The sequence below is a fragment of the Dicentrarchus labrax genome, unplaced genomic scaffold (assembly GCF_905237075.1).
Source record: "Dicentrarchus labrax unplaced genomic scaffold, dlabrax2021, whole genome shotgun sequence".
Taxonomy (NCBI): domain Eukaryota; kingdom Metazoa; phylum Chordata; class Actinopteri; family Moronidae; genus Dicentrarchus; species Dicentrarchus labrax.
The window spans coordinates 18,044,454-18,072,404 of NW_026136711.1; the positions used below are offsets into that span (position 1 = coordinate 18,044,454).

At 39.0% G+C, this 27,951-nt stretch overlaps 3 protein-coding genes across 13 annotated transcripts in view; 1 reads left to right on the top strand and 2 right to left on the bottom strand.

Moving 5' to 3' along the window:
* The window catches only part of LOC127371502 (low-density lipoprotein receptor-related protein 1), an 89,477-nt gene extending 84,202 nt beyond the window's left edge, over positions 1–5,275 (top strand). For 2 of the 3 annotated variants that reach the window (XM_051414333.1, XM_051414334.1), the window contains exons 80-90: positions 66–242; positions 359–499; positions 592–765; positions 946–1,107; positions 1,314–1,497; positions 1,606–1,713; positions 1,874–1,947; positions 2,056–2,149; positions 2,309–2,347; positions 3,101–3,245; positions 3,352–5,275. In XM_051414333.1, the coding sequence (XP_051270293.1) occupies positions 66–242; positions 359–499; positions 592–765; positions 946–1,107; positions 1,314–1,497; positions 1,606–1,713; positions 1,874–1,947; positions 2,056–2,149; positions 2,309–2,347; positions 3,101–3,245; positions 3,352–3,492 (1,439 nt within the window). In that variant the 3' untranslated portion in view covers positions 3,493–5,275. The remainder of the gene's footprint in view (positions 1–65; positions 243–358; positions 500–591; positions 766–945; positions 1,108–1,313; positions 1,498–1,605; positions 1,714–1,873; positions 1,948–2,055; positions 2,150–2,308; positions 2,348–3,100; positions 3,246–3,351) is intronic. The other variant, XM_051414335.1, reaches the window with a different exon arrangement.
* A 145-nt stretch (positions 5,276–5,420) lies between these two features.
* On the bottom strand, positions 5,421–20,631 carry LOC127371514 (uncharacterized). Its single transcript, XM_051414365.1, has 8 exons — positions 20,540–20,631; positions 9,049–9,116; positions 8,797–8,835; positions 8,503–8,676; positions 8,345–8,386; positions 7,814–8,000; positions 7,521–7,684; positions 5,421–7,432 (listed from the first exon to the last, which is right to left on the bottom strand). Exons 2-8 carry the CDS (start codon positions 9,088–9,090, stop codon positions 6,533–6,535), a joined length of 1,548 nt encoding a protein of 515 aa, XP_051270325.1. The 5' UTR covers positions 9,091–9,116; positions 20,540–20,631; the 3' UTR covers positions 5,421–6,532.
* On the bottom strand, positions 13,698–27,442 carry LOC127371510 (E3 ubiquitin-protein ligase DTX3L). 9 transcript variants are annotated; one of them, XM_051414357.1, is made up of 11 exons: positions 27,345–27,442; positions 26,965–27,032; positions 26,062–26,235; positions 25,908–25,949; positions 25,278–25,475; positions 24,911–25,097; positions 24,623–24,786; positions 24,201–24,534; positions 14,536–15,377; positions 14,215–14,432; positions 13,698–14,118 (listed from the first exon to the last, which is right to left on the bottom strand). In XM_051414357.1, the coding sequence occupies exons 2-11, from the start codon at positions 27,004–27,006 to the stop codon at positions 14,049–14,051; spliced, it is 2,271 nt and encodes a 756-aa protein (XP_051270317.1). In that variant the 5' UTR covers positions 27,007–27,032; positions 27,345–27,442; the 3' UTR covers positions 13,698–14,048. The 9 variants fall into 9 exon arrangements, with proteins under 9 accessions (XP_051270317.1, XP_051270318.1, XP_051270321.1 ...); XM_051414358.1 differs by having other exon boundaries at positions 14,536–15,271; positions 24,095–24,534; XM_051414361.1 differs by lacking the exon at positions 24,201–24,534 and having other exon boundaries at positions 14,536–15,723; positions 25,278–25,433.
* Between the last annotated feature and the right edge of the window lie 509 nt (positions 27,443–27,951).

The following is a 27,951-nucleotide window of genomic DNA, read 5'->3' on the forward strand; positions in this document are numbered from 1 at the left end:
TGTGTAGTTTTAGTATGTATACTGTCTGTGAAGCTTCTTTAACCTCACTTCCTGTTTCTACGCAGAGCTTCACCACCCCTTCAGCATCGATGTATTCGAGGACTACGTCTATGGCGTCACCTACATCAACAACTACGTCTTCCGAGTGAATAAGTTCGGCAAAGGCCCCATTGAGAACCTGACAACAGGAATGAACCACGCCACAGATATCGTTTTGTACCACCGCTACAAGCAACCAGAGAGTGAGTAGAAAACAGACAAAACTCTCACTACTCAATTAAAACAAAGAAGAGAGGACTAAAGCTGCTAGTTGTTTTTCCCTCATTTCTAATAATGGTTCTCTCTCTGTCTTTGTCAGTGACTAATCCCTGCGACAGGAAGAAATGTGAATGGCTTTGTCTGCTGAGCCCCAGTGGACCAGTCTGCACCTGTCCCAATGGACGCACGCTGGACAACGGCACATGTGTGGAACTGCCGACTCCCACTCTGTCTCCTCTCTGTGAGTAAACGCACACTCCTACATACAGAACACACACACAGACACTGACATCTAAACCCTCCTGCGTGACCGAAAAACATCATCACCTACAGCTCCTCCCAGTGGCCCCTGCTTGGTCCAGTGTATGAACGGTGGTAGCTGTTTCCTGAATGCCCACAAGCAACCCAAGTGTCGCTGCCAGCCTAATTATGGAGGCGATCGATGTGAGATTGACCAGTGCAGAGACTACTGCAAGAATGGAGGCACATGCACACCCTCCCCTACAGGTAAGATATGGACATTGCAAGCTGTTTTTTTGCATTTTGTGTTAGCTTTCTCTTGCTAGTTCAGTAAGATAACATTGTAGTTGCTGCAATGCAGGCTAAAATATGGCTTTGCAGGTCACTTTTGGTGGCCCAATAACATGACACATCTACTTATGCCTACATATGTCTGTCCTTCCACAGGCTCTCCTACCTGTCGATGCCTGACGGGCTTTACAGGGCCAAACTGTAACCTGCACACCTGTAAGGATTACTGCAAAAATGGAGGCAACTGCACAGTCAGTGCCGGAAACCAGCCAACCTGCCACTGCCCCTCTGACTTCCTGGGCGACCAATGCCAGTACAGTGAGTGTCCCCACTATCTAGCCCACATGCTGATCAATAAGGAATAATAAAGAATAAAGCCAGAATCACAATCACAGTACCTGTATTACATTATGATGTGGTTGGTAAGCAATGCACTTAATGTTTATGTGTGTGTGTGTGTGTGTGTGTGTCTGTGTCTGTGTGTGTGTCTGTGTGTGTGTGTGTGTGTGTGTTTGTGTGAGCAGGAAGTTGCGAAGGCCACTGCCTGAACAAAGGCACATGTCTACAGAGTGAAAATGGCTCCAAACTGTGCCGCTGTTTGCCTCAGTATATTGGCAGCACATGTGAGATTGACAAGTGTCACTATTGTCGTGACGGCGAGTGTATCCCCAGCAACAGTTTTACATCTACAGGGGACTTCACCTGCCGGTAAGAGCACTCACACACGCATCATTTACTCAACACAAACAGACTAACACATGCATGGTTGTCTCTTCTTCCTTTTTGCTACACACATTTTTTTTCTGTCTTCTATAGCTGCACAAATGGAAGAATCCAGCCCAGCTGTTACACATGTGATACAAATGAGTACTGTGCAAATGGCCAGTGCTCTATAAACCCCATCACCCGCCTTCCAGAGTGCAGGTGAGGAGCAGTGTTTTCATCCATAAGTGATGCTGAATATCTCCAATGTATCACTGCATACATGCATACATATCTGTTTTTCCTCTCTTCTTGTGTTTGTGTGTGTGTGTGTGTGTGTGTGTGTGTGTTTGTGTGTGTGTGTGTGTGTGTGTGTGTGTAGATGTTCACCTGGCTGGGAGGGGCATCGCTGTGAGTCTGTGGCCACCAGTGGAGGTGCCTCAGGTTCAGGCGGGCGTAAGTTGACACTTTACCGCAACATCAATAATAGAACTTTCTTTAAGTTCATATGATCAAGGTTTCTCTAGGCACCATTCTTATGTTTCTGTGTGTTTGTGTACGCAGGCACAGCCTCCATAGTGATCCCTGTGCTGCTACTGTTGCTGCTGGTTCTGCTGGCTGCAGGAGCGTTGTTCTGGTATAGAAGAAGGATGAGAGGGTGAGTAACAGAAACGCATTCAAAGCAAGAGACAATCTTTTTGCCTTTGCATTCGCTCTTTCCCTCCCTCTTTCTCTTCCTTCTTTCTCTTCCTTCTTTCTGTTCCTCCGTTTGCACTTTTCCTCTCCTCTCTGTAATGGCATCTCTTCTGCTCCTCAGGTCTAGCCGGCCCGCCAAAACCGGCTCAAGACGCTTGCGGTAACGGTTGCCAGGGTTAAACTTTCCTTCCATTCCCTCATTCAATTCTGCATCCTGATGCTCTCTCTCTTTCCTTGTCTTTCCCTTACCCATAAGTCTTGGTTGCTGTGCAGTGTTTGGTCCTGTGGTGAATGTCGCGCCATTCTCTCAGATGTTGGTGGGAGCTGTAGCTCATCCTGCTCCTACAGTATCTCTCGTGTTTAATTGCCCTCGTCAGAGCGGCTCCAGGGCAGATCTATTGCAAAGATGCATTGAATAGATCTGTCATACTGTTGTCCATCATATTGTGCCATATTGTACTTACTGTACTGTGCTGTGGTTTGTATTGTGGTAGTGTCTCTCATAGTGAGAGATGGACAGTGTGATAGCATTCTTCCAAGTTCAGATTGGAAAATGCAATGTGTAAAATCCAGCATTTACTTAGAGGTAGATACCATAGTCAATGCACACATTCATTCACAGCATATTTTAGACGATCTATTGTGGATTTATTGATGTCTTGGGGATAGTCCGTACATTAACAGCCCCATATCCAGGTCTACTGTGCCTGGATCTGTCATGGGCTACATGAATGCTGGGTTTGTGTTGGTGCCTGTGCTGTGGCTTAGTTCTCTTAGCCTGGATGGTGGTGAGAGTCATGTGATGCCTCTTCCCTCCCTTCATAATGTGGCTGTGTCCCTGCTTGCACTGTTAGGTTCTTATAACCTTGAATGAGACACAAAGGTATGACTGTGCCCTTCATATTTTGTGTAGGGCCAAGGGCTTCCAGCACCAAAGGATGACCAACGGGGCCATGAATGTTGAGATTGGAAACCCTGCCTACAAGATCTACGAGGGCGAGCCTGATGACGACGCCGGGGAGCTGCTGGACGCAGACTTCACCCTGGACCCAGACAAGGTAGAGAAAAATACCTGCCGTGTATGTGTACGCAAATATTTGAGCTTCTGCACAAATAAAGCTATATTATATCTAATGGATGTTTTTTTTTTTTTACCTTTTCCAGCCCACCAACTTCACAAACCCAGTATATGCCACTCTGTACATGGGAGCTCAGAACAGTCGCAACTCTCTGGCCAGCACGGATGAGAAGAAGGAGTTGCTATCACGCGGAGACGAGGAGCCCCTTGTGGACCCCCTGGCATAGACTTTCCATTGGCCTGGATCACGCTACTCCAAACACACCCCTCTTCTTGCCTTTAAAGAAAAAACTAAACAAAAAAAATTCGATAAAAAGTGTGAAAGAAAATTGATAAAAAGTGTGAACACTGTATAAAATGTACAAAAATGAAGGACTACTTTTGTATGTGATTGCAGTATTATATTTTGTTCTTTTGAGATTCTTCTGGTCAAAAATGAATAACATTTTCTATGAGAGATTTTTAATTTACACTTTGTCCCTTACCCTTTACCTAAATAGCCACTACCTCTGTGCAAAATGAAATGGAAACAAGAAAATCAGAAGAAAAGATGCTATCATTGGAGCAATTTTAATTTTTTATTTTTGTATGAATTGTATAGAAAAGAAAAAACATTGTTCCATTTCACCAGTGCCAACTGTTTGTTGTTTGTGTTGACTTTGAGCGGGAAAGGCAAAACTCAAAGTTTTCTAAATCGGTACATATGTTGTCTCGCTGGATTTCTTAGCGAGATTGTGTGAGACAGATTTGTGATAGCACCGTTTGTGTATAGCACATGTAAAATGTCAATACCAGATGGCAACTACAGTATTTCCACATATTTTTTTCTCAGAGAACAATGTTCATGAAATGATTGTGTTGTCTTCCTTGCACAGAATTAATATTTTACGGTATAGTGTATACTGTAGGCTTTATACCGTAAGATGTAAAGCAGGTATGTTAGTTTTTATCACATTGTATGACAGTTGGAGCTCATGTGTTGCTGAAGTGAGAGGATGAGAGTTGTTTCGGTGTGTGATTATGGAGCTGGAAAGTAAGGAAGTTGGTCACGGGTTAAACATTCCAGGCGGAGTGGTGGGTGGAGATTGCAGGTGTAAAGAGATGATGAGGGTGAATGCCTTCATCAGGGGGGCTATTGGCGTACATGTGCGTATATGCCACAACTGGCTAATGAGGAGACGGCCATAGCAGGTACAACTTTGATAGATGGTGTCATGCCTTTACCATTTAGTTGTCTGTTACAAGGGTCTTCCTCCAGAAGGAAAGGGAGGCTGCAATTGTGGTAAAACGGAAGGAAAAAAGATGATTGAGATGGGTCTTTTGCTTGTCTTTTATTTCTCCAGCCCATTGTTTTTTGTTTTTTTTGTAAAGACCAGATTAACACCTATCTGGATTTGTGAGTAGATTTATCTTTCTACCTTTAGAGGATCAAAGTCTGTACGTTCACAGTTTTGTAATGACTCAGTCTTAAGTGCTTTATGTTCATTTGGTCCTTTCTCTGGTCTTCTTGAGCTCTTTCTAATCTCTCACTCTCCTCTGTGCCCTGCTGCTGCTAATGCTACCATTCTGGTCGCTCTGACACGTCCTTACGCTCAGCCTCTGTCCCAAAATGCTGCTTCTGTCAGAAATGTGTCAGCCATATCTTAATGCATGTGAAAAGTAACACCAATCTTTAATGTAACTACAATAACAAGTCTTTATTTTGCTTACCTGTCAGCAAGTGTTATTTTATGCTGTTGTATATGTTTTGTCGTTAATTGAGAGAGAAGTACAATCATTTTACCTAAAGAACATTTTTGCAAAAATCATACATGCATTTTCAGAATTGTTTTTTGATTAGTCCTTGTTTTTTTTAATGAAAAATGACACATAGCTTTTATAGTACACAATGCATGGAGGCTCAGACTTTCTTCTGGAAAGAGAATAATGTTTAATTTTTGCTGGAGTACTTTACAAACTAAATAACAGATATTGTTATAAATAAAATTTTAAAAATTGTACAGAAAATAAGCCAGTGTGCTTTGTGTTTTGTTCACATGTGCCAGATAAAGTTTTTCTTGACAATACTATGGGGCAGCACTTAGTTACAGTCATATAAGCTCAGAGTTTCAGGCAATTTGACTACATTATAAAGCCACAGCCCATAAGTAACAAATCAAGTTCAAATCAAGTAGAATTTTTTTTTTTTACAGAAAATACATCTTCTGAAAGTGTTCATTACATGTTCAATCAACATCACTGTGCATGTATTTATCAGCCGCAGCAACAAGAAATGTGACCATTATTAGACTATATGCATGTAGATGAGAATTAAATTAGAAAAAATAGACACGATGCAGAAAAAATTACTGAAAGTCAGTCCCACTTTGAATCTGGTAAACCCTCTTTGAAGTATTGTACAGTTTATCATACCAACAGTTGAGTTGAAACTAAAACACACCTAGGTTTACCTGAGTGAAAAACAATTCCACAACAATTTATTTTATAACAAACCATTTATTCTGCAAACTGTAAATCAGATCATGTTTACTGTAGACATGAATTTGAACGCATGGATGCAAATGTCATTCTTATACCATTATACATGGAAAAACTATAAATCAACTAAACAATGAGAAAATCTTTACTCAAAAAAGGTTATACCGTAAATAATACCGTATATGTTGCCAAACCATAAACTCTTGAGATGTAAATGCTATCTGGTGCACCTCAAAGCAACTATTAGTGATAATATGAAACATTGCAATAGAAGAAGAGAGACATCATACAATTGGCTGCATTCATAATCATCTTAATGTTTTTGTATGACAACAAGTAATCTCAGCCACTTTTTATTAAAGGCTACGTTCACACTCCAGGCTAAAGTGGCCAGAATCTGGATTTTTTGCTCATATGTGGCTCAGATCTGATTTTCTCATGACAGTGTGAATGGCAAAAACCACACAGAATCTAATCTTTTCAATTCTGATTTGGGCCACTTTCAAATGTGGTCCAAATCAGATACAGGTCTGATTTTATGCAATACAACCTCAGTGTGAACAGTCATATTAGAGTTCATGTGACTTTTATGTTGCCTTAAGCTACTCTCTTATTTTTCTCAGGTAGCCAGGGTCAGGATACCCAAAACTGTGGAACCAAAGTATGTACAAGGGTTAATGTATAACATTGAAGTAGACTCGGCATCAAAAGAAATATATCTTGAAAAGAGCGTAGAGATTTGACTACTCTACCGCTCTGGTCCTTCTGACGTTGAGGTTTTGGGGTGCTTCAGTGTTGTACAGTGTTGCGCGTGGTGTATCCTGATTGTCTATTCAACACAGGTCCACTGGAGGCCTCTGACCGAGACAGAGAGCCACTGAACCCGGTGGCACCATGGTGTTGGATGAAGTTCATGGATGATGTGGCAATCTTCTGGTACAGATGAAGAAGAGCTCTGACAGCATGGCTCTCCATTGCTGCGTTTCCTCCAGATCTTTTATAGTGAGCTTTGACTTTGACTTTTCCTTGACTGATGCCAGATTCCTTAAAGTCCACACCAAACTTAGCTTTGATCTTAGACACATCCTCATTGAACAAAGTAGTCATCAGCTTCCAGTAGTTCTCCTCTATGGTTAACCCAGCATCAACGAGAGGGTCTTTGATGCTCCTGCCAATGTTCATTGGTGTTTCTTGAGACGCCCCAGAAGACTCTCCAGCCAAAGTGTAGGCATTTAAGGTTTTCTGTGCTACATTTAAGGACTTACAGATGACATCTTGACTTTGTCTTGGCCCACATACGTTCATTTCTTCAGAGGATACAGTAAGCAAGAGTTTGTTCTCAGGTCTCTGGATGGTTTTCAGTGTGTCCTTAAACTCTTCTGGATCTATGTACTTGAGAGGAATAACTGAGCCTTCAGATTCACCTAAACACTTCTGGACAAGAGTAATGAAGTCAGAGTGAGCTTTTGGTTGGCCTCCATCTTTCTGGTTTGCTTCAAATGTCACATTGACCTCTGCCTTGATTTGAACTCCATTCTCTTTCTCGATACGTTTAATTTCTTCCTTGTAGATGTGGTTCACAAACCAGAAATGACCCACTGGAATAGATAAAGGAGATGTCTCCTCTCCTGCTGCAGAAACTGCTGCTGAACTGCTGGAACTACTTCGTTCCACCAGTTGCATTTGCTCCTGAACAAAACACAATGTATTTATTTAGTAAAAGGCGTTAATGTGCTGAATGTAATTCCTTCCTAATGATTTACTACACAGCACATACATGTTGTGGCTTTGACACAGCTGAAGGAGGAAGAGTCATTGAAGCATTGTCTGGTATTTGCGTTTCCAGCTCTGGTAGTGTCAGACTAACAGACATTATTGTGACTGTCTCCTCTTTTTTCCTGGTCAGTGTTTGTCCACTTAGTTTCTGAAGCTCAATCAAGGCTTAAAAGAAGAAAAACAAAAATTAGTTTTCTACAAAAGTAAAAACAGCAAACTGAATTGCAAAACCCATATTTATAAAAGATGTGCGATTTAATTTTAAATAAAAACAGAATAACAGTCATACTGCACCTGGAGCAGGTTTAATCTTTATCACAGCTCTCCCATCCTCTAAGACATTTAAAACTGTGTAGTCTCGATCACATTTGGTTCTGTTGGCCCAAGTCTGAAGAACTTTTTGGAGTTCTACTTTACGTTTCTGCAGTTTAATACCCTCTGGCCACTTGACTGAGAGGGTGACTTGAACTTCGTTTATGTTCTGTGATAAAGTCAGAGCAAAAAAACATGTTACAGTTAATGCAACTGTATCACACAATACAAAGAGAATGACAGTGCAAAAGATATCATATTGGAGATAGGTGGAGTAAAATAACATTGCTTTGATTACATCAGGGCTGATACAGTGCTAATAATGTAGTTGCTGTGAAAAAAGCAGAAAATGACCAAAGAGGACAGCCTCAATACAGCAGAGAGCAGCAGGCTACACTTTACAGAAAAATATACAGGACTGTTGGAACTCAACCTGGATTTTCTATGAGCCAATGTCTTTGAAATAGGAAGCCATTGTTTCCTCAATACACATAAGATCACACCAATACCTACCCCAGCACACGTATCATGAGATGTTGAAGGCTGCTCAGAACACTATGACAAAAGACAGGACATATAAATACAAAAGAGAATTGCAGCAATTAATACTTCAAAACACAAACAATTTTAAACAACTTTAGATTCCAGACTTGACTGATTCAACCACTCACAACCTTCATGCGGCCAAGGTTCACTGATGACCCAGAAGACTCTCCAGCAGAAGTGTAGGTATTTGTTAGGGGTTCCTGACATTCATCTAAGGACTTAGTGATGTCATCTTCACTGGGTTCTGGCACAGTCACTTTTTCAGAGGATGTAGTATCCACAGGCTTGTTTTCAGGTCCCTGGATGAAAACATGTTACAGTTAATGTCACTGTATTACTAAGAAAGCAGGTGGTGTTTTTTTCAGTAGCTCACAAATACACACACACACACACACACACACACACACACAAATATCTACCTCAGCAGATGTATCGTCAGATGTTGGATAATCCTGCCACTGTATGACAAATAATTATTACTGACTATTGACAATAGACCTAAATACCTAAAAACACTAGTTTTTACTATTGCTATTGAAGATGGTCACTGTGAATATTTACAACAAATCAACATTATTTAATACCATAGTCCTCTTATACGTAACAGTTTTCTTTCACACTGTTCAAATGTTCAGCTTTAGTTTGCAGACATGGCTGATACAGATACTCACACTGTCAATGTCCATGGGCTCCTCTGTGTCACTGGCTGACATTTTGAGTCTTCTTCCTTTAAGAAAACCTATTTGTGACATAAATGACAGCAATGTTTGTTGTAGTCATTCTTCCGGTTCAAACCATCGACAATTCTTGATTTGGTGTATTTATATAAAACCTGCACTCAGAAATGACTTGTCAAATGTCGACATTATATTAAAGCGACGCTATCGCCCGACTCCACTTTCGCTTACGACAACCTAACGCAAACTTTTATAGGCTGTCAGTTAGCTCTCCGTTTACATAGTTTCTTACATTTAACACAAAGTTATGCAACAAACATGTAAAACATGAATTCATGAAGCATAATTACCTTCAGCTGGCTTTCGGCTCTGAACGCTGCTTCTTCCTGATAAATGAAAGTGAAACTGTTGAGGCTCCGCGAGACACGTGACGTCACATGAACCCGTACCATTAATGCAGCTGCAGACTTTTCAGTATTAATGAGTATATATATTGATAAATCATCAGCCTGTTGCTGTTGAGATAAACATCTTTGAAAGGTATTTTTTACTCAAGTATTGCTCTGAAGTACAATTTGAAGGTACTATTTTACTTTACTACATTCGAGGGGGGTATATTGTTTTTACTCTACATTTATTTGTCAGCTTTAGTTATTACTACTACAACAGATTCAGAATATTAATACATAATATCATCAATTGAAGGAGGTGTAATCTTCATCACAACATTCCCATCTGTTGAGGCACTTAAAACTGCACAGTCTGCTGTGTCATTATTTCTGCTGAACCAAACCTGGAGAAGTTACTGTAAATCCACTTTTAAATGACCACTTCCCATATATAGATGCCAGCTATGTTTGTTGTAGTCATTCTGCCTGTTAAAAAAAAAACCCAACCGTAATTCAAAGCATGTAACTAGATTATCCCCAACTAATTTAGTAGATAAGCAGATAATAGATAAGGCTAGGATACTGGGTAAAGTTAGCAACAGTCTACTGTTTGTAAAATTCTGTTCTGATAATGCTATATCATCTAGTGTTGTGGAAATTATGTTAGAGAAAAATCTTCTTAACGCTTTTGCGTGGTGGTGGGAGTAAGATATTAATGGCAAATAATATTATGTGATTGTAGTGGTGGTGATATGATTATATCTATTTTGGAATACGAGCTATGTAATAAAGTTAAAATTCTCAGAATTATTAATATTTTAATAATTATTTTTTGTCATATTTGTTGTGGATTTACAGTGCATTTGAGACTTCTTAAACAAAAACGTAACTTCAGGGTTGAGTGTTTTTAGGTTTTGTGATTCTGTTGACTGCTACCTGTCTATATCATGTTGCAGCTCAGGTTATTTTGGATTGATGGGAAGGACCTAAATGAGGTTGATAACACAAGGTAAGTCCAAAATAGGCCATTCATTTAAAAGATGAATATAATATACTAAACATGTATTCTATTACTGTATTATGTAAGTAATCGTGTTAGTAATATTAATGTGGGGGCACTGGGTGCTGCGTGGTGGAGGAGCTGAGCGGACCATTGTGTGACTGAAAACATAACAATGTATGTTTCAAATAAGCCAGCAATAAGAAATCATTCTGAGTATGTGTATCATACTGCCATATTCTATAAGGAATCATACTAAACATTTTGTATAAGTAATCATACTGAACATGTAATATATACCATATATCCAGGGTGGGAAATTAGAACCTGGCTGGCAAAATAAAAAAGGGAATAAAAAGGTAGATTTCAGACACAAACTAATGATTTAATATTGAGTGGTCGATTTGTTCACATTTATAAAAGTTAATTTCCACTCATTGCATGCTGCATGCCAGGAGTGCTGCAGGGTGAGGACAAGTAACGTTACAGGTCACTGCAAAGTAAACTGAGTTTATATCCTAAACACAACTATTCAGTTTTGTCCAACCATATACATATGCCATAGTGGTTGACTGTACAGTATTAGGGAATACAACTGAACAATACTCATTACATATCTAATAGACAACCTCGAACATATATGAATACAGAAGCTGTTGATGATCAAAACAAAGACAACGCCTCACCTTCCAAGACAATTTCCTGTCCATGGTGTTCATGTTATGTCATAGTAAAAAGACTAAAGATACATAAAATATGTTATTATGATAACATAATATAAAACTTATTAATATACATACTGTACGTGTATGTATGGATGTGACGTGTTCACCCTTTTTAAATATGGTAAATGGTAAATGGACCTTGTATAGCGCCTTTCTAGTCTTCCGACCACTCAAAGCGCTTTTACACTATGTGCCACATTTGCCCTTTCACACACAATCACTCAGTGATGGCAAAGCCCATTGAACAGAAACTAACGCATTCATACACATTCATACACCAATGCACCGCACCGGCAGCAATTTGAGGTTCAGTATCTTGCTCAAGGATACTTCGACACGTGGCTGGAGGAGCCGGGGATCATACCATCAACCTTCTGATTAGTGGATGACCTGCTCTGCCTCTGAGCCACAGCCTATATCAGATGTCTGCTCATGCCAACCTAAGAAAAAGTTCTGCTTTTTGCACGGAAAAACAGACAATAATAATCTTTTTTGCTCAGGAAGGTTACCATCTGAGTGAAAGGACCATCTCCTTTTATATCTAAAGGATGGTCCTTTCTTTATGGCAGCAACATTAAAAAAGCAAGCTGTTCACGAATACAAACGATCAAAGGATCAGCTCCTAAATTGCCGTCCCGTTTTTATCTCATACCATAACTATGGAGCTGTTATTGTAGCGGAACTAATTACAAATGTGCGTGGAGAGTTGTTTAACTGTATCTCAGGGTTGGGGCCTCGTGGGAGACAGGCCTGTGTTTGTACGCCAAGGAGTCCCTTTCCTAGTTCTAGCTGAGGCCAAGTCTTGATTCCTGAGGGTTGGACTTATCTTGTGCTGGACACAGGTCCAGCTTCAAGCAATGCTACAGCATGCTGATCCTGCTTTGACCGGGTCACCACTCTCTCATGCCAGTAAGGGACAGTATCTACTCAACATGCTTGGATAGCTTGTCCAGCAGTGGTGGAGGTGAGGTGGCCAGTGCTAGTAGGCACAGTAGGCTTTTCCCTTAGCTTTATTCTTTGAGGTGGTTAGGTGACAGCGTGCTAGGCACCGCCGCCTCAGTGGTTGCCAAGGGATGGTGGGCTGGATAGGCTAGGATGCTGTGATATAGACCGTGGAAGCTTACTAGGCACATAGACGGAGTCCTTTGGGTCTTAGTAGGGTCGGCTACCATATATATATTATATATATACATATATATGTAACTCTATTAAGCTTTTTCTAGTAACAAACAGGCATCATCAATGGATATGGATGCTAAGCATACCTAACAATAAATCCATCCAAGCAACATATATGAACAGAAAAGAGAGATAGAAGGAAAAAACAAACAAACAAATAACCAAAACACGCAAGTAGTTTAGAAAGTCTTAAAGCAGTTGTCCAGTTGTCTTAATGATTTGACAACAAGTACATATATAACTACCTAAATTATATCTTACTCTTAAGAATTCACTGCCTGGATATATACCGTTAATTGTTTTTAAATTAACCTCCTTCGTTTTAGGAAACAATGGAAATGAGAGATATCTAGTTCAAACTTTGACAGTGTCCACTGTCCACACTGGAAAACCTTTGAGATAAAACCTTTCTTTTAACAGGAAGAGGAAAGCATTATTTTGTAATTAGTGATCTTGAAATTTTGTTATCAAGTTTACCATCTAAAATTATAGACAGATTAGCAGATGTAGGCATTACAGAAGAATAGTGTAACATCCTTTTATATCAGATTCATCAAAGCCACAGAAATAACGTTGACCAATAAAAAATATTATATATGAGCAATCCAAAGTCAATATAGTTTTGAAATCAGTTTTGAAATCAAACTGAATATATTCCCGCATTAATCACTTCAATGTACTATAGACCAAACAATTTTTTTCCATCCAATCTTTCTAAAAATAAAGATTTAAGTCACATAAATGTTAGATCATCTTTAGGCTGCCTGCAGTTTGCAGTCCACATTCGAATATTTAATTAAACCGTATTATTATTATCAACCACACAAGATCTGTTCGTTAACAGATTAAACCTTCATTGCACAACAGCAACAAGAGTTAAATTAAAAAAAATCACACAGGAAATTAGGAAAACGTGGGGTTTGTTGTCAAAACTAAGAGCCAATCAGCTTTGTTCAGCTGACAGCGAGGCGTTTCCCACCGTGCCCTGGGTTTTGACCATAGTCAGTGGAGAGTGCTTCAATCTCGTGAGGTAATCGTTCCCTACGTGTGCATGACGTCAGAGCAAGTCGGCCGTCAAGTCGGACACAAAACTAACCGGCATGCATTGTGCGACGATCGCTGCTCATCGATTCTCCACAGGTCTGGCTCATCTTGAACGAGCCCATGTGTTGTTCTTGCTAGTTTTGGGAGAATAAAATAAATAAAACTTAAATTAATGTCACAAACAAATTCAGATCAATAAAGTATTTCTGATTCTGAGTCTGGTCTGATTAAAATTTGGACAGAAAACAAGTCAGTGTGTTTTGGGTTTAGACGTAATAGACAAATACTGTGATGAGTCAGTGTGGGTTGGATTAATCATTTATTACACAAACATCAGATAATTTTTACTGCAGAACATAAAGCTGAATTTACAATGGTCAGTCTTATGTTGTCATAATTTGAAAAATGTTATCAGTCAACAAAAAAGAAGGAAATCTTCCATTAAAAGTTATACTTAATATGTGTAGATATTGTATATGTTGCTAGATGTTGCTAGACAATAAACTCTTAAGCTATAAACGCTGTCCAGTTACTGATAATATTGAAATTTACAAGAGAAGAGAGACAGAATTCAATACAATAGTCTGTGCATTCCAGTAATTGTTTATTTAACTTATTGTGTGGAAACAACTCCTCAGCCACTCTGTATTAAGGTCTTCACTCAACGCCTTTAGCCTTCAGCTCATCTCTGACTCTGCTCAGGTAGCCAGGGTCAGGATACCCAAAACTGTGGAACCAGAGTATGTGCAAGGGTTAATGTATAACATTTAAGTATACTTGGCATCAAAAAAGAATATATATGAAAAAATAACTACTACTGTACTTCTGTGATCCTCCTGACGTTGAGGTCTTGTGGTGAATGTTGTTCCAGGTCACCTGATTCTCCATCCCAGTCGTTCTGGATGTCCCGACAGTGAAAATTAGCTTCTGCTGAAATGCTTTCCTCAACAGCTGCAGCACTTCTCTGCCCTCTCTGTTGTCTGGCAGATATGCTGTTCTCCTAATAGCAGAGTAGTACTGTCCAGGATTTGGATGCTTCTCCTGAAAAAGGACAGTGAAACATTACTGACAACCATGTTAGAAATAAAATTACAATTTACAGAATTGACACAATCTCTCCAGATATTTAAATTAAGACATTTACCGTCTGTTTTCCAGCTGGAATATCATAGGTGATTTCTATAGTGCCAAAGGATAAGAATCCAGGGAGGGAGGAGCTACTTATACTTGTTGACATTCTTCCCTGTGGCTGGTCTCCCTCTATCATACCAAAGACATCTTTGCATACAGGACACATGGGTCCAATGCTTTTCTTGGACTGTGCCAGACAATCCTCGCAAAACTCATGTTTACACTTGAGCTGTTTCTTATTGGTAAATGTATCCATGCATATCGGACAGGTTTCATCTTTGTTGTCTCCTGCTGTTGCTCCTGTGGGTGCTTCAGTGTTGCCGGTGCTGTTCCCTGATTGTCTGTTCCACACAGGTCCACTGGAGGCCTCTGACCGAGACAGAGAGCCACTGAACCCGATGGCACCATGGTGTTGGGTGAAGTTCATGGATGATGTAGCAATCTTCTGGTACAGATGAAGAAGAGCTCTGACAGCATGGCTCTCCATTGCTGCGTTTCCTCCAGATCTTTTATAGTGAGCTTTGACTTTGACTTTTCCTTGACTGATGCCAGATTCCTTAAAGTCCACACCAAACTTAGCTTTGATCTTAGACACATCCTCATTGAACAAAGTAGTCATCAGCTTCCAGTAGTTCTCCTCTATGGTTAACCCAGCATCAACGAGAGGGCCTTTGATGCTCCTGCCAATGTTCATTGGTGTTTCTTGAGACGCCCCAGAAGACTCTCCAGCCAAAGTGTAGGCATTTAAGGTTTTCTGTGCTGCATTTAAGGACTTACAGATGGCATCTTGACTTTGTCTTGGCCCACATACGTTCATTTCTTCAGAGGATACAGTAAGCAAAAGCTTGTTCTCAGGTCTCTGGATGATTTTTAGTGTGTCCTTAAACTCTTCTGGATGTATGTACTTGAGAGGAATAACTGAGCCTTCGGATTCACCTAAACACTTCTGGACAAGAGTAATGAAGTCAGAGTGAGCTTTTGGTTGGCCTCCATCTTTCTGGTTTGCTTCAAATGTCACATTGGCTTCTGCCTTGATTTGAACTCCATTCTCTTTCTCAATACGTTTAATTTCTTCCTTGTAGATGTGGTTGACAAACCAGAAATGACCCACTGGAATAGATAAAGGAGATGTCTCCTCTCCTGCTGCAGAAACTGCTGCTGAACTGCTGGAACTACTTCGTTCCACCAGTTGCATTTGCTCCTGAACAAAACACAATGTATTTATTTAGTAAAAGGCGTTAATGTGCTGAATATAATTCCTTCCTAATGATTTACTACACAGCACATACATGTTGTGGCTTTGACACAGCTGAAGGAGGAAGAGTCATTGAAGCATTGTCTGGTATTTGCGTTTCCAGCTCTGGTAGTGTCAGACTAACAGACATTATTGTGACTGTCTCCCCTTTTTTCCTGGTCAGTGTTTGTCCACTCAGTTTCTGAAGCTCAATCAAGGCTTAAAAGAAGAAAAACAAAAATTAGTTTTCTACAAAAGTAAAAACAGCAAACTGAATTGCAAAACCCATATTTATAAAAGATGTGCGATTTAATTTTAAATAAAAACAGAATAACAGTCATACTGCACCTGGAGCAGGTTTAATCTTTATCACAGCTCTCCCATCCTCTAAGACATTTAAAACTGTGTAGTCTCGATCACAATTGGTTCTGTTGGCCCAAATCTGAAGAACTTTGTGGAGTTCTACTTTACGTTTCTTCGGTTTAATACCCTCTGGCCACTTGACTGAGAGGGTGACTTGAACTTCATTTATGTTCTGTGATAAAGTCAGAGCAAGAAAACATGTTACAGTTAATGCAACTGTATCACACAATACAAAGAGAATGACAGTACAAAATATGTCATATTGGAGATAGGTGGAGTAAAATAACATTGCTTTAATTACATCAGGGCTGATACAGTGCTAATAATGTAGTTGCTGTGCAGTACGATAACAGAGCAGAAAATGACCAAAGAGGACAGCCTCAATACAGCAGAGAGCTACACTTTACAGAAAAACATACAGGACTGTTGGAACTCAACCTGGATTTTCTATGAGCCAGTTTTTTTCAACAAAGTGCTCATGTCTTGAAAATAGGAAGCCATTGTTTCCTCAATACACATAAGGTCACACAAATATCTACCCCAGCACACGTATCATGAGATGTTGAAGGCTGCTCAGAAAGCTATGAGGAAAGACAGGATATTTAAATACTAAAGACAATTGCAGCAATTAATACTTCAGAACACAAACAATTTTAAACAACTTTAGATTCCAGACTTGACTGATTTATCCACTCACAACTTCCATGCCGCCAAGGTTCACTGACGCCCCAGAAGACTCTCCAGCAGGAGTGTAGGTATTTGTTAGGGGTTCCTGACCTGCATTTAAAGAGTGTCTGATGGCATCTTGACTTTGTCTTGGCCCACATACGGTCATTTCTTCAGAGGACACAGTTAGCAAAAGTTTGTTCTCAGGTCTCAGGATTTTCAGTGCGTCCTTTAACTGTTCTGCATTCACATTCTTGAGAGGAACAGTGAAGCCTCTGGATTCAGCTGAGCACTTATGGACAAGGTTGATGAACTCAGAAAAAGCATAGTTTGGATTTCCATCTTTCTGGTGAGCTTCAAATTTCAGGTTCACTTCTGCCATGATTTTAACTCCACTCTCTCTCTCTATATGTTTAATTTTCTCCTTGTAGGCCTGGTTCACGTACCAGTAATGGTACATTGGGATATTACAAGTAGATGGAAGGTCCACTGAAGCATTGTCTGGTATTTCTTCTTCCAGCTCTGGTGGTGTCAGACTAACAGACATTATTGTGACCGTTTCACCATCTTTCCCCGTCAGAGTTTGTCCATGCAGTTTCCAAAGCTGAGCCAGGGCTTAAAAAAAAAAAAGAAATACCCAATATGAATTTGCCTCAAAAAGAATAAAAGAAGAGCCAAAGAAACTGAACTGCAAAAACAATATTAATATAGAAAGCTAGCCAAGATATCAACAGTATGTATAGATAGGTAGGTGATAGACATTTCTGAGATTCTACAGTGAGAATAAAAAAAACAGACAAACTCATACTGTACCTGAAGCAGGTGTAATCTTCATCACAACACTCCCATCTGTTGAGGCACTTAAAACTGCACAGTCTACTTCAGTGATGTTTCCATTGAACCAAGCCTTGAGAAGTTGCTGTGAATCCAGTTTTAATTTCCATGGTCTATCACCCCTTGACCACTTCACACAGAGACTAACCAGAGCTTCATCTCTGTTCTGTGATGACATCATTGGAGCCTGAAAACATATTGTAAAGCCATTAATGCTACTGCATTACTAAATAAATCCTCCAAGTTATTCAGCTGAGAAGGTGTGCTTTGACAAAAAGTCTCTATACTATTTCATTTATTTAAAGTACTGACTTAGTACAATTTGTTTCATAATTAATAACTGAAATTTCACAACAAATTTAAGATAGTTGGCTTAAATTCTTTAATATCTAAACCCAATTAATGAAACAGTAATTTTCACATAACCACCAAATCATAAACTAGACATGGACAGGAGGCTCTACAACTTCTACACATACACAATTGAGAGTATCTTGACTGTAAAGCTCTACAGAGGATGGTGAAAACTGCCCAGCACATCACCAGGACAAAGATGCCATCCATGGATGCGGATGCTATGTTTACAATACAAACCGCACAATAATCTATAAACAATTGCATGGAAGATACAGGTTGGCACTATGTTTTGGATCTTTTTTTTATGACAGGCTTACATTGGAGTTATTTTATGTTTGACAGACCTTTTCTATGTTTGTGAATGAAAGTATTTTGCAGCAAGATATACTTTAAGTACCAAAAGTAAAAGTACTTAAGCAGAATCACCCATAATGGACTGGTTACACAGGAGACATTTTGACTGGTCACAGCTGAAAAAACACAGATGGACTTAATAACAGTAATGACGGCTCAGTTCCATTAAGTGTCCCAGTAACAGTGACAGCGAACCAGCATGCCCAATGGAGAGACCGTCACTAAGTGGAATGCAGCAAATCATTAATACACCTAAGTTTCCTCCTATGACATGCTTAAATGTCTGCTATGTAACCAGTCCATAGGCTACTTTATATGCTGCTGGAGAGCATCATCGTTAATACATTTATCAGAAAGAAAAACTAAACCCAGCTCAAGGGAACATGCATGATAAATTTAAATTACATGCTGCATGCTTGTTAAAACAGTAGACATAATGTTCACTTAAGTTTACACCCAGCAGTGCAGGAAGAAGGTCAACAGAATCATGAAAGACTACAATCACTCCAGACACAAACTGTTCTTCCTACTGCCGTCTTGGACATTTCTTTTTTCGCATCTCTCATTTTGCTTGTGTGATTTTCTTTTGTACATTTCGTATGAGCATTGAACTAGAATTGTGAATGCGGCAAATAAAGAACTTGTAATTTAGAATTTGCAATTGGCAAAATTATGGCAAACACATAAGGATGGAGCCTCCTGTTGATTGAAATGTAAGCTTTAAGGCTGCTGAGGGGTTTAATCACCACAATTTCAGATGACGTTGTAGCCTCATATATGGATCAGATGTTTGGCTACCCATCATGATCAAACCAAAATGATGCCTGAGTTGCAAGGCTAAGTGTGACCCTGTGGTGACTGTTTGCTTTAATTAAGGTGTGCCAAAGAGCCATGCATTAAATATGCAAACAGCAGGCAAATAGTCAAAGTCCACTGCTCAGTGACGCACAGGAAAGAAGGAGGGGGACTTAAAAAACTCTGTCATTCGCACTTCAATAACCATTTTAAACAAGTCAAAATAGACTGTCACTACTTTATAATGCTATTTTGCACACCCACTCTTATTTACTTGTGTTTGTTTTAATGCCATTTGGGTATTCATGGGTGTATATTTTATGTTGTTTGTGAGCCCCTAACCCCTATCATTTCAGTGGTCTCATAGTTTAAGTATTTTCAATCAAAATAGTATTTTGATGGTATTATATGTTGTCAAATTAATTAATTAATTACATTTAAAACTATATTTAAAAAATATATATTTTGGAGATTGGAGAGACCACTAGAGGGAGCTTGTGTACCATCAATGATACCTGTACCATAGTTTGAGAACCAGCACATTAATGAAAACATACCCAGGAATGTTATATTCAATTTCTGCCAGTAGATCCTCCTAAATGTGACACACTGGACCTTTAAAGGGGTTGTAAGGAGCTGAGTTTGGCCATTATTGAAGCCCAGCAATGGTGAAACTAAACAGCATGGGCCCATTTCTGTTACATAAAGTTTGTGGTAATTTGATTAAATGCATTACTAAATAAACTATATATATAATATACTAAATCATAAATGTCTGAAACTTGACATTTCAGCAATCTTCTTCCTATAAGCCAGCGTGAATAACATAAAGAAACACATTGCATGTAACAGTTTGGTAATCCGGATACAAAATCGCACAGCAATCCTTCATAGTAACAGAAAAAACAAGACATAATTAGATTACAGTAAGTAAGTAAAAATTGGGATTATTAGCAGAATAACAACTTTAAAATACACTTTAAAATAAAGGATAATACAAGTATGTGCAATAAGTACACATTACACAACACTTCAGCAGTCTCACAACACCAATCTGGTCACTGGATTAAAACCATAGCTAATCTCAGTTGTCAATTCATTATCATGGCCTGCAGTGAAAGAAAAAAATAAATCTTTCACCATGGTTTTTTCTTCAAAATGATAAACAACATCACAGTACAGTGCAAGTTCTACGTAGCTATGAAAAATGAATATTGGCAACTGACTGAATTTGCTTAATGAACACTTGGGTTAGGATGAACCAGGGCAAACTTTTATAAACTGTCAGTTAGTTGTCCGTGTTTATTGTTTCAAGAACTTTTAACACAACGTCATGCAACAAACAACAAACATGTTATTCACGTTTTGAACAAACATACAGCACGTAAAACATGAATTCATGAAGCATAATTACCTTCAGCTGGCTTTCGGCTCTGAACGCTGCTTCTTCCTGATAAATGAAAGTGAAACTGTTGAGGCTCCACGAGACACGTGACGTCACATGAACCCTCACACCATTAATGCAGCTGCAGACTTTTCACTATTAATGAGTATTAATATATATTGATAAATCATATAGTACTGCACTTTAGTAGCTGACTACTGCTTAAGTCTGATGTGTTGTTACAGATGACGCTACCCAGCAGTATAAAATAGTTCAGATTAGTGCTAAACAGCACGCCATTAAATATAAAACAAGTTCATCACAGCTGGCTGTCCACTGCTCACTGATGTACAGGTTTTGCATGCAAGATGTGAATAAAAAAAGCTTTATGTTTTGGTAACCATTGTTTGATCACGAATACATCTTACAAGGCAAGAATCAAATCAAATATAAACTACATGCACACAAACACGTCCTATGTTGTCAACTGCTATTGCTCTATTAGTGAACAGTTTAAGCTTCAATGTACAACTTACACACAGAGCAATATTTTGGGAGAAGCGCTCACTCAAACCTCTCTTTAACTGCAACAACAACAAAACAGCTTTGAGTTATATTGAGTTTAGCTTCTTTAACCTAAGTCAGTGATGTAATACATGTAGTCATCATTCAGCAGATAGTGGCCTCTCCAGTCTATAATTTTGCAGATGTTTTTTTTTTTTTTTAACACACCTTTTTTATTTACAACTTACCACAGACAGCCCTAACTGCACAGCAACAATCATCATCTATAATAGGTTTGTCCTCATCATATACACATTGACAGGAATTTCTTTTAACAGAAAATTTACACAAACGCTGTTATTCCTACTTCAATATCAAATTAACCTCTTTAATAGGGGGGAAAAAACTTGTTGTTGCCCCTATTGACACCCCACCTACAGCCCTGTGTACGCACCCTGTTGCCCACTAGGTACAGTGCCCACAAAAGACTATGCATGGCAGCTGTACCTGTAACCTGTATTCCTATAGTGAAATTATTCTGCATGGCCTCTTTCTGTTTCACTGAGTTTGTGGTAATTTGATAAAGCATTACTAAATAATATGCATCATGTGAGGACTATACAAAAAATAATAAAATAATAATATTTTAAACCTGACATTAGACCCTCTAAAAGACAGGGCCACAAGCTAAAATAATAATGCTGAAGCAGCCTTAGTTCTTAGTTTTTAGTATATTGTAGTTTAGTGGTGCAAGTTACCAACACTAATTGACTTGTAGAAATGCAAAATATCAGAGGTATGACTTACCTTTATGTTTTCCTGACACCGACTAGCCTCAAACCCGCCCAGTTATCATGAATGTTGCACTTTGTATTGGAGAAGACTTTCTGTCTTTGCATGTATGTGTGAAATATGTTTTCTTGTAACGTGAAGTCTATCATATTGTACACCATTGTAGGGCGGCTGTGGCTCAGAGGCAGAGCGGGTCGTTTCTTAATCAGAAGGTTGTGGGTTCGATCCCCGGCTCCTGGTGCCACATTTCAAAGTATCCTTGAGCAAGATACTGAACCCCAAATTGCTCCTGATGCCATGAACATGTATTAATGTTAGTTTCTGATTGATGGATCAGAGTGTGGCACGTAGTGTAGAAGCACTTTGAGTGGTTGGAAGACTAGAAAGGCGCTATACAAGTACAGATCCATTTACTGTGGTCTGCAGTGGTTTCCCACAGGGACTTGGTGGTCTCTGACTTTGGTCTCTGCCTTGTCAGCAAAGTTTTTGTCAGAAATGTGTCAGCCATATCTTAATGCATGTCAGAAATGTTTAATGTAACTACAACAAGCTTTTACTCACTTAACATTTCTAGAATTGTTTTGGATTTTATTTGAATGGAAAATGACACACCTTATATTATTTATACTCTCTTCTGGAAATATAGAATACAGTGACGAGTCAGTGTGGATTGGTTTAATGATTTATTGGAGTAAATCAGATCATGTTTACTGCAGACATAGTTACATTTATGGATGCAAATGCAATTCTTATACTCTTATAAATTGAAAAACTTTATCAATCGAGGAAGAATTGAGGAAATCCTACATCAAGAAATAGTTATACTTACAAAGTAATACATGTTACTAAACCATAAACTCTTTAGTTGTAAATGTCCAGTGCACCTCAAAGCAACCCTTACTGTTTATATGAAAAAGTATAAGAAGAGAGACAGCATTCGATACAATAGTCTTTGCATTCCAGTAATTACTTATTTAAAAAAATAATAATAATAATCTTTTATAATAATTTTTTTTTTGTGTGGAAACAACTCCTCAGCCACTCTGTATTAAGGTCTTCACTCAACACCTTTAGCCTTCAGCTCATCTCTGACTCTGCTCAGGTAGCCAGGGTCAGGATACCCAAAACTGTGGGAACAGAGTATGTGCAAGGGTTAATGTATAACATTTAAGTAGACTTGGCATCAAAATATATATATACATATTAAAAAATAACTACTACTGTACTTCTGTGATCCTCCTGAAGTTGAGGTCTTGTGGTGAATGTCGTTCCAGGTCACCTGATTCTCCATCCCAGTCGTTCTGGAGGTCCCGACAGTGAAAATGAGCCTCCGGTCAAAAGCTTTCCTCAACAGCTGCAGCACTTCTCTGCCCTCTCTGTTGTCTGGCAGATATGCTGTTCTCCTAATACCAGAGTAGTACTGTCCAGGATTTGGATGCTTCTCCTGAAAAAGGACAGTGAAACATTACTGACAACCATGTTAGAAATAAAATTACAATTTACAGAATTGACACAATCTCTCCAGATATTTAAATTAAGACATTTACCGTCTGTTTTCCAGCTGGAATATCATAGGTGATTTCTATAGTGCCAAAGGATAAGAATCCAGGGAGGGAGGAGCTACTTATACTTGTTGACATTCTTCCATGTGGCTGGTCTCCCTCTATCATACCAAAGACATCTTTGCATACAGGACACATGGGTCCAATGCTTTTCTTGGACTGTGCCAGACAATCCTCGCAAAACTCATGTTTACACTTGAGCTGTTTCTTATTGGTAAATGTATCCATGCATATCGGACAGGTTTCATCTTTGTTGTCTCCTGCTGTTGCTCCCTGTCCTGTGGGTGCTTCAGTGTTGCCGGTGCTGTTTCCTGATTGTATGTTCAACACAGGTCCACTGGAGGCCTCTGACCGAGACAGAGAGCCACTGAACCCGATGGCACCATGGTGTTGGGTGAAGTTCATGGATGATGTGGCAATCTTCTGGTACAGATGAAGAAGAGCTCTGACAGCATGGCTCTCCATTGCTGCGTTTCCTCCAGATCTTTTATAGTAAGCTTTGACTTTGACTTTGCCTTGACTGATGCCAGATTCCTTAAAGTCCACACCAAACTTAGCTTTGATCTTAGACACATCCTCATTGAAGATAGTAGTCATCCGCTTCCAGTAGTTCTCCTCTATGGTTAACCCAGCATCAACGAGAGAGTCTTTAATGCTCCTGCCAATGTTCATTGGTGTTTCTTGAGACGCCCCAGAAGACTCTCCAGCCAAAGTGTAGGCATTTAAGTTTTTCTGTGCTACATTTAAGGACTTACAGATGGCATCTTGACTTTGTCTTGGCCCACATACGGTCATTTCTTCAGAGGATACAGTAAGCAAAAGTTTGCTCTCAGGTCTCTGGATGATTTTCAGTGTGTCCTTAAACTCTTCTGGATCTATGTACTTGAGAGGAATAACTGAGCCTTCAGATTCACCTAAACACTTCTGGACAAGAGTAATGAAGTCAGAGTGAGCTTTTGGTTGGCCTCCATCTTTCTGGTTTGCTTCAAATGTCACATTGACTTCTGCCTTGATTTGAACTCCATTCTCTTTCTCGATACGTTTAATTTCTTCCTTGTAGATGTGGTTCACAAACCAGAAATGACCCACTGGAATAGATAAAGGAGATGTCTCCTCTCCTGCTGCTGAACTGCTGGAACTACTTCGTTCCAACAGTTGCATTTGCTCCTGAACAAAACACAATGTATTTATTTAGTAAAAGGCGTTAATGTGCTGAATGTAATTCCTTCCTAATGATTTACTACACAGCACATACATGTTGTGGCTTTGACACAGCTGAAGAAGGAAGAGTCAGTGAAGCATTGTCTGGTATTTGTGTTTCCAGCTCTGGTAGTGTCAGACTAACAGACATTATTGTGACTGTCTCCTCTTTTTTCCTGGTCAGTGTTTGTCCACTCAGTTTCTGAAGCTCAATCAAGGCTTAAAAGAAGAAAAACAAAAATGTATTTTCAACAAAAGTAAAAGAAAAAAAAACAGCAAACTGAATTGCAAAACCCATATTTATACAATTTTAAATAAAAACAGAATAACAGTCATACTGCACCTGGAGCAGGTTTAACCTCTATCACAGCTCTCCCATCCTCTAAGACCTTTAAAACTGTGTAGTCTCGATCACATTTGGTTCTGTTGGCCCAAGTCTGAAGAAGTTTTTGGAGTTCTACTTTACGTTTCTTCGGTTTAATACCCTCTGACCACTTGACTGAGAGGGTGACTTGAACTCCATTTATGTTCTGTGATAAAGTCAGAGCAAGAAAACATGTTACAGTTAATGCAACTGTATCACACAATACAAAGTGAATGACAGTGCAAAAGATGTCATATTGGAGAAAGATGGAGTAAAATAACATTGCTTTAATTACATCAGTGCTGTATACAGTGCTAATAATGTAGTAGACAATTCCAGACTTAACTGATTCAGTTACAACTTCCATGCCGCCAAGGTTCACTGATGTGTCTTGAGACGCCCCAGAAGACTCTCCAGCAGAAGAGCAGGGATTTGTTACGGGTTCCTGAGCTGCATTTAAGGACTTAGTGACGTCATTTCTACTGTGTTCTGGCCCAGTCACCTTTTCAGAGGGTATAGTAACCAAATGATTGTTTTTAGGTCCCTGGATGAAAACATGCTACAGTTAATGTCACTGTATCACACAAGACAAAGCAAATGACAGCACTGGAACAGTTTAAAAACAGAAAAGTACATCATATATATGTATACGATATTGGAGATAGGTGGTATAAAATAACATTGCTTTAATTACAACAGTGCTAATACAGAGTTTATAATGTAGTTGCTGTGCAGTACGATAACAGAGCAGAAAATGACCAAAGAGGACAGCCTCAATACAGCAGAGAGCAGCAGGCTACTTGGGACTAGCACAGTCCGTCCTGGGAGCTTCATTGTCATACTTTCACAAACACTTTACAGAAAAACATACAGGCCTGTTGGAACTCTTCAACTGTTTTTTTCAACAAACTGCTCATGTCTTTGAAATAGGAAGCCATTGTTTCCTCAATACACATAATATCACACAAATACATACCCCAGCACACGTATCATGAGGTGTTGAAGGCTGCTCAGAACGCTATGAGGAAAGACAGGATATTTAAATACAAAAGACAATTGAAGCAATTAATACTTCAAAACACAAACAATTTTAACTTTAGATTCCAGACTTGACTGATTCAACCACTCACAACTTTCATGCCGCCAAGGTTCACTGATGCCCCAGAAGACTCTACAGCAGAAGTGTAGGTATTTGTTACGGGTTCCTGACCTGCATTTAAGGACTTAGTGACGTCATCTTCACTGGGTTCTGACCCAGTCACTTTTTCAGAGGATGTAGTATCCACAGGCTTGATTTCAGGTCCCTGGATGAAAACATGTTACAGTTAATGTCACTGTATTACTAAGAAAGATAGCATAAAATCCTCCAGGCCACTCAGCTTAAGTCTGGTTTGAAAATAGGTTTTTCTAGAGCAATTTAGAATAGTAAAAATATAAAACACAAAGTGAATAACACCACTGGTTCCACCAGTTTCAAAACAGTTGATTAAATGCAGTGGAACTGTGTGCAGTTAGCTCCCTAATTATAATTTTACTTTACATGTTCTGTGTATGGTATAGCAGGTGGTGTTTTTTTCACTAAACTAACATTACTTTAATTACGTTAGACTTCCATACAGTGTTGATAATGTAGTTGCTAGGCCTGTGTATGATAAGTTCATAGAATCTGAATAGCAGAGAGCAGCAGGCTGTGATTATTCAGGACTAGCATAGTCTATTTTCAACAACTTCATTGTAATACTTTCACTTTCACATTTTACAGAAAAACAAACAAAAACTCACTTCTGGTTGAAGTGATAGCTCACACACACACACACACACACACACACACACACACACACACACACACAAACACACACACACAAACAAACACACACAAACAAACACACACAAACACACACAGTAGGCTACTATTGCTATTTAAGAAAGTCTACATTATTTAATAGCATAATTCTCTTATACGTAACAGTTTTCTTTCACACTGTTCAAATGTTCAGCTTTAGTTTGCAGACATGGCTGATACAGATACTCACACTGTCAATGTCCATGGGCTCCTCTGTGTCACTGGCTGACATTTTGAGTCTTCTTCCTTTAAGAAAACCTATTTGTGACATAAATGACAGTAATGTTTGTTGTAGTCATTCTTCCGGTTCAAACCATCGACAATTCTTGATTTGGTGTATTTATATAAAACCTGCACTCAGATATGACTTGTCAAATGTCGACATTATATTAAAGCGACGCTATCGCCCGACTCCACTTTCGCTTACGACAACCTAACGCAAACTTTTATAGGCTGTCAGTTAGCTCTCCGTTTGTATAGTTTCTTACATTTAACACAAAGTTATGCAACAAACATGTTGTTTACTTTTCGAACAAACATGTAAAACATGAATTCATGAAGCATAATTACCTTCAGCTGGCTTTCGGCTCTGACGCTGCTTCTTCCTGATAAATGAAAGTGAAACTGTTGAGGCTCCGCGAGACACGTGACGTCACATGGGAGGTTCACAGCATTAATGCAGCTGCAGACTTTTCACGATTAATGAGTATTAATATTTGTTAATAAATCATCAGCATGTTGCTGTTGAGATAAACAGCTTTGAAAGCAAGTATTGCACTGAAGTACCATTTGAAGGTACTATTTTACTTTACTACATTCGAGGGGGCTATATTGTTTTTATCGCACTACATTTATTTGTCAGCTTTAGTTACTAGTAGTATTGCTTTTACAGATTCAGAATATTATCAACAAATATATTTTGATGTATTATTATAGATGAAGCTACCCAGCAGTGTAGAAAGTGGCTCTAGTTAAAGTGATACACATATTCAATCAGTTGAATCCAATAATAGAATATGTCTGTTATTATTAGGCTATGGGTGTATACATATTATGAACTTTTAATTTCACTGCTAATACTTCTGTAATTCTACTCATGTAACATTTTTATGGAACTTTTACTTTTAACAGAATATTTCTAGTATAGTTTTAGTACTTTTACTAAAAGATCTGAGTA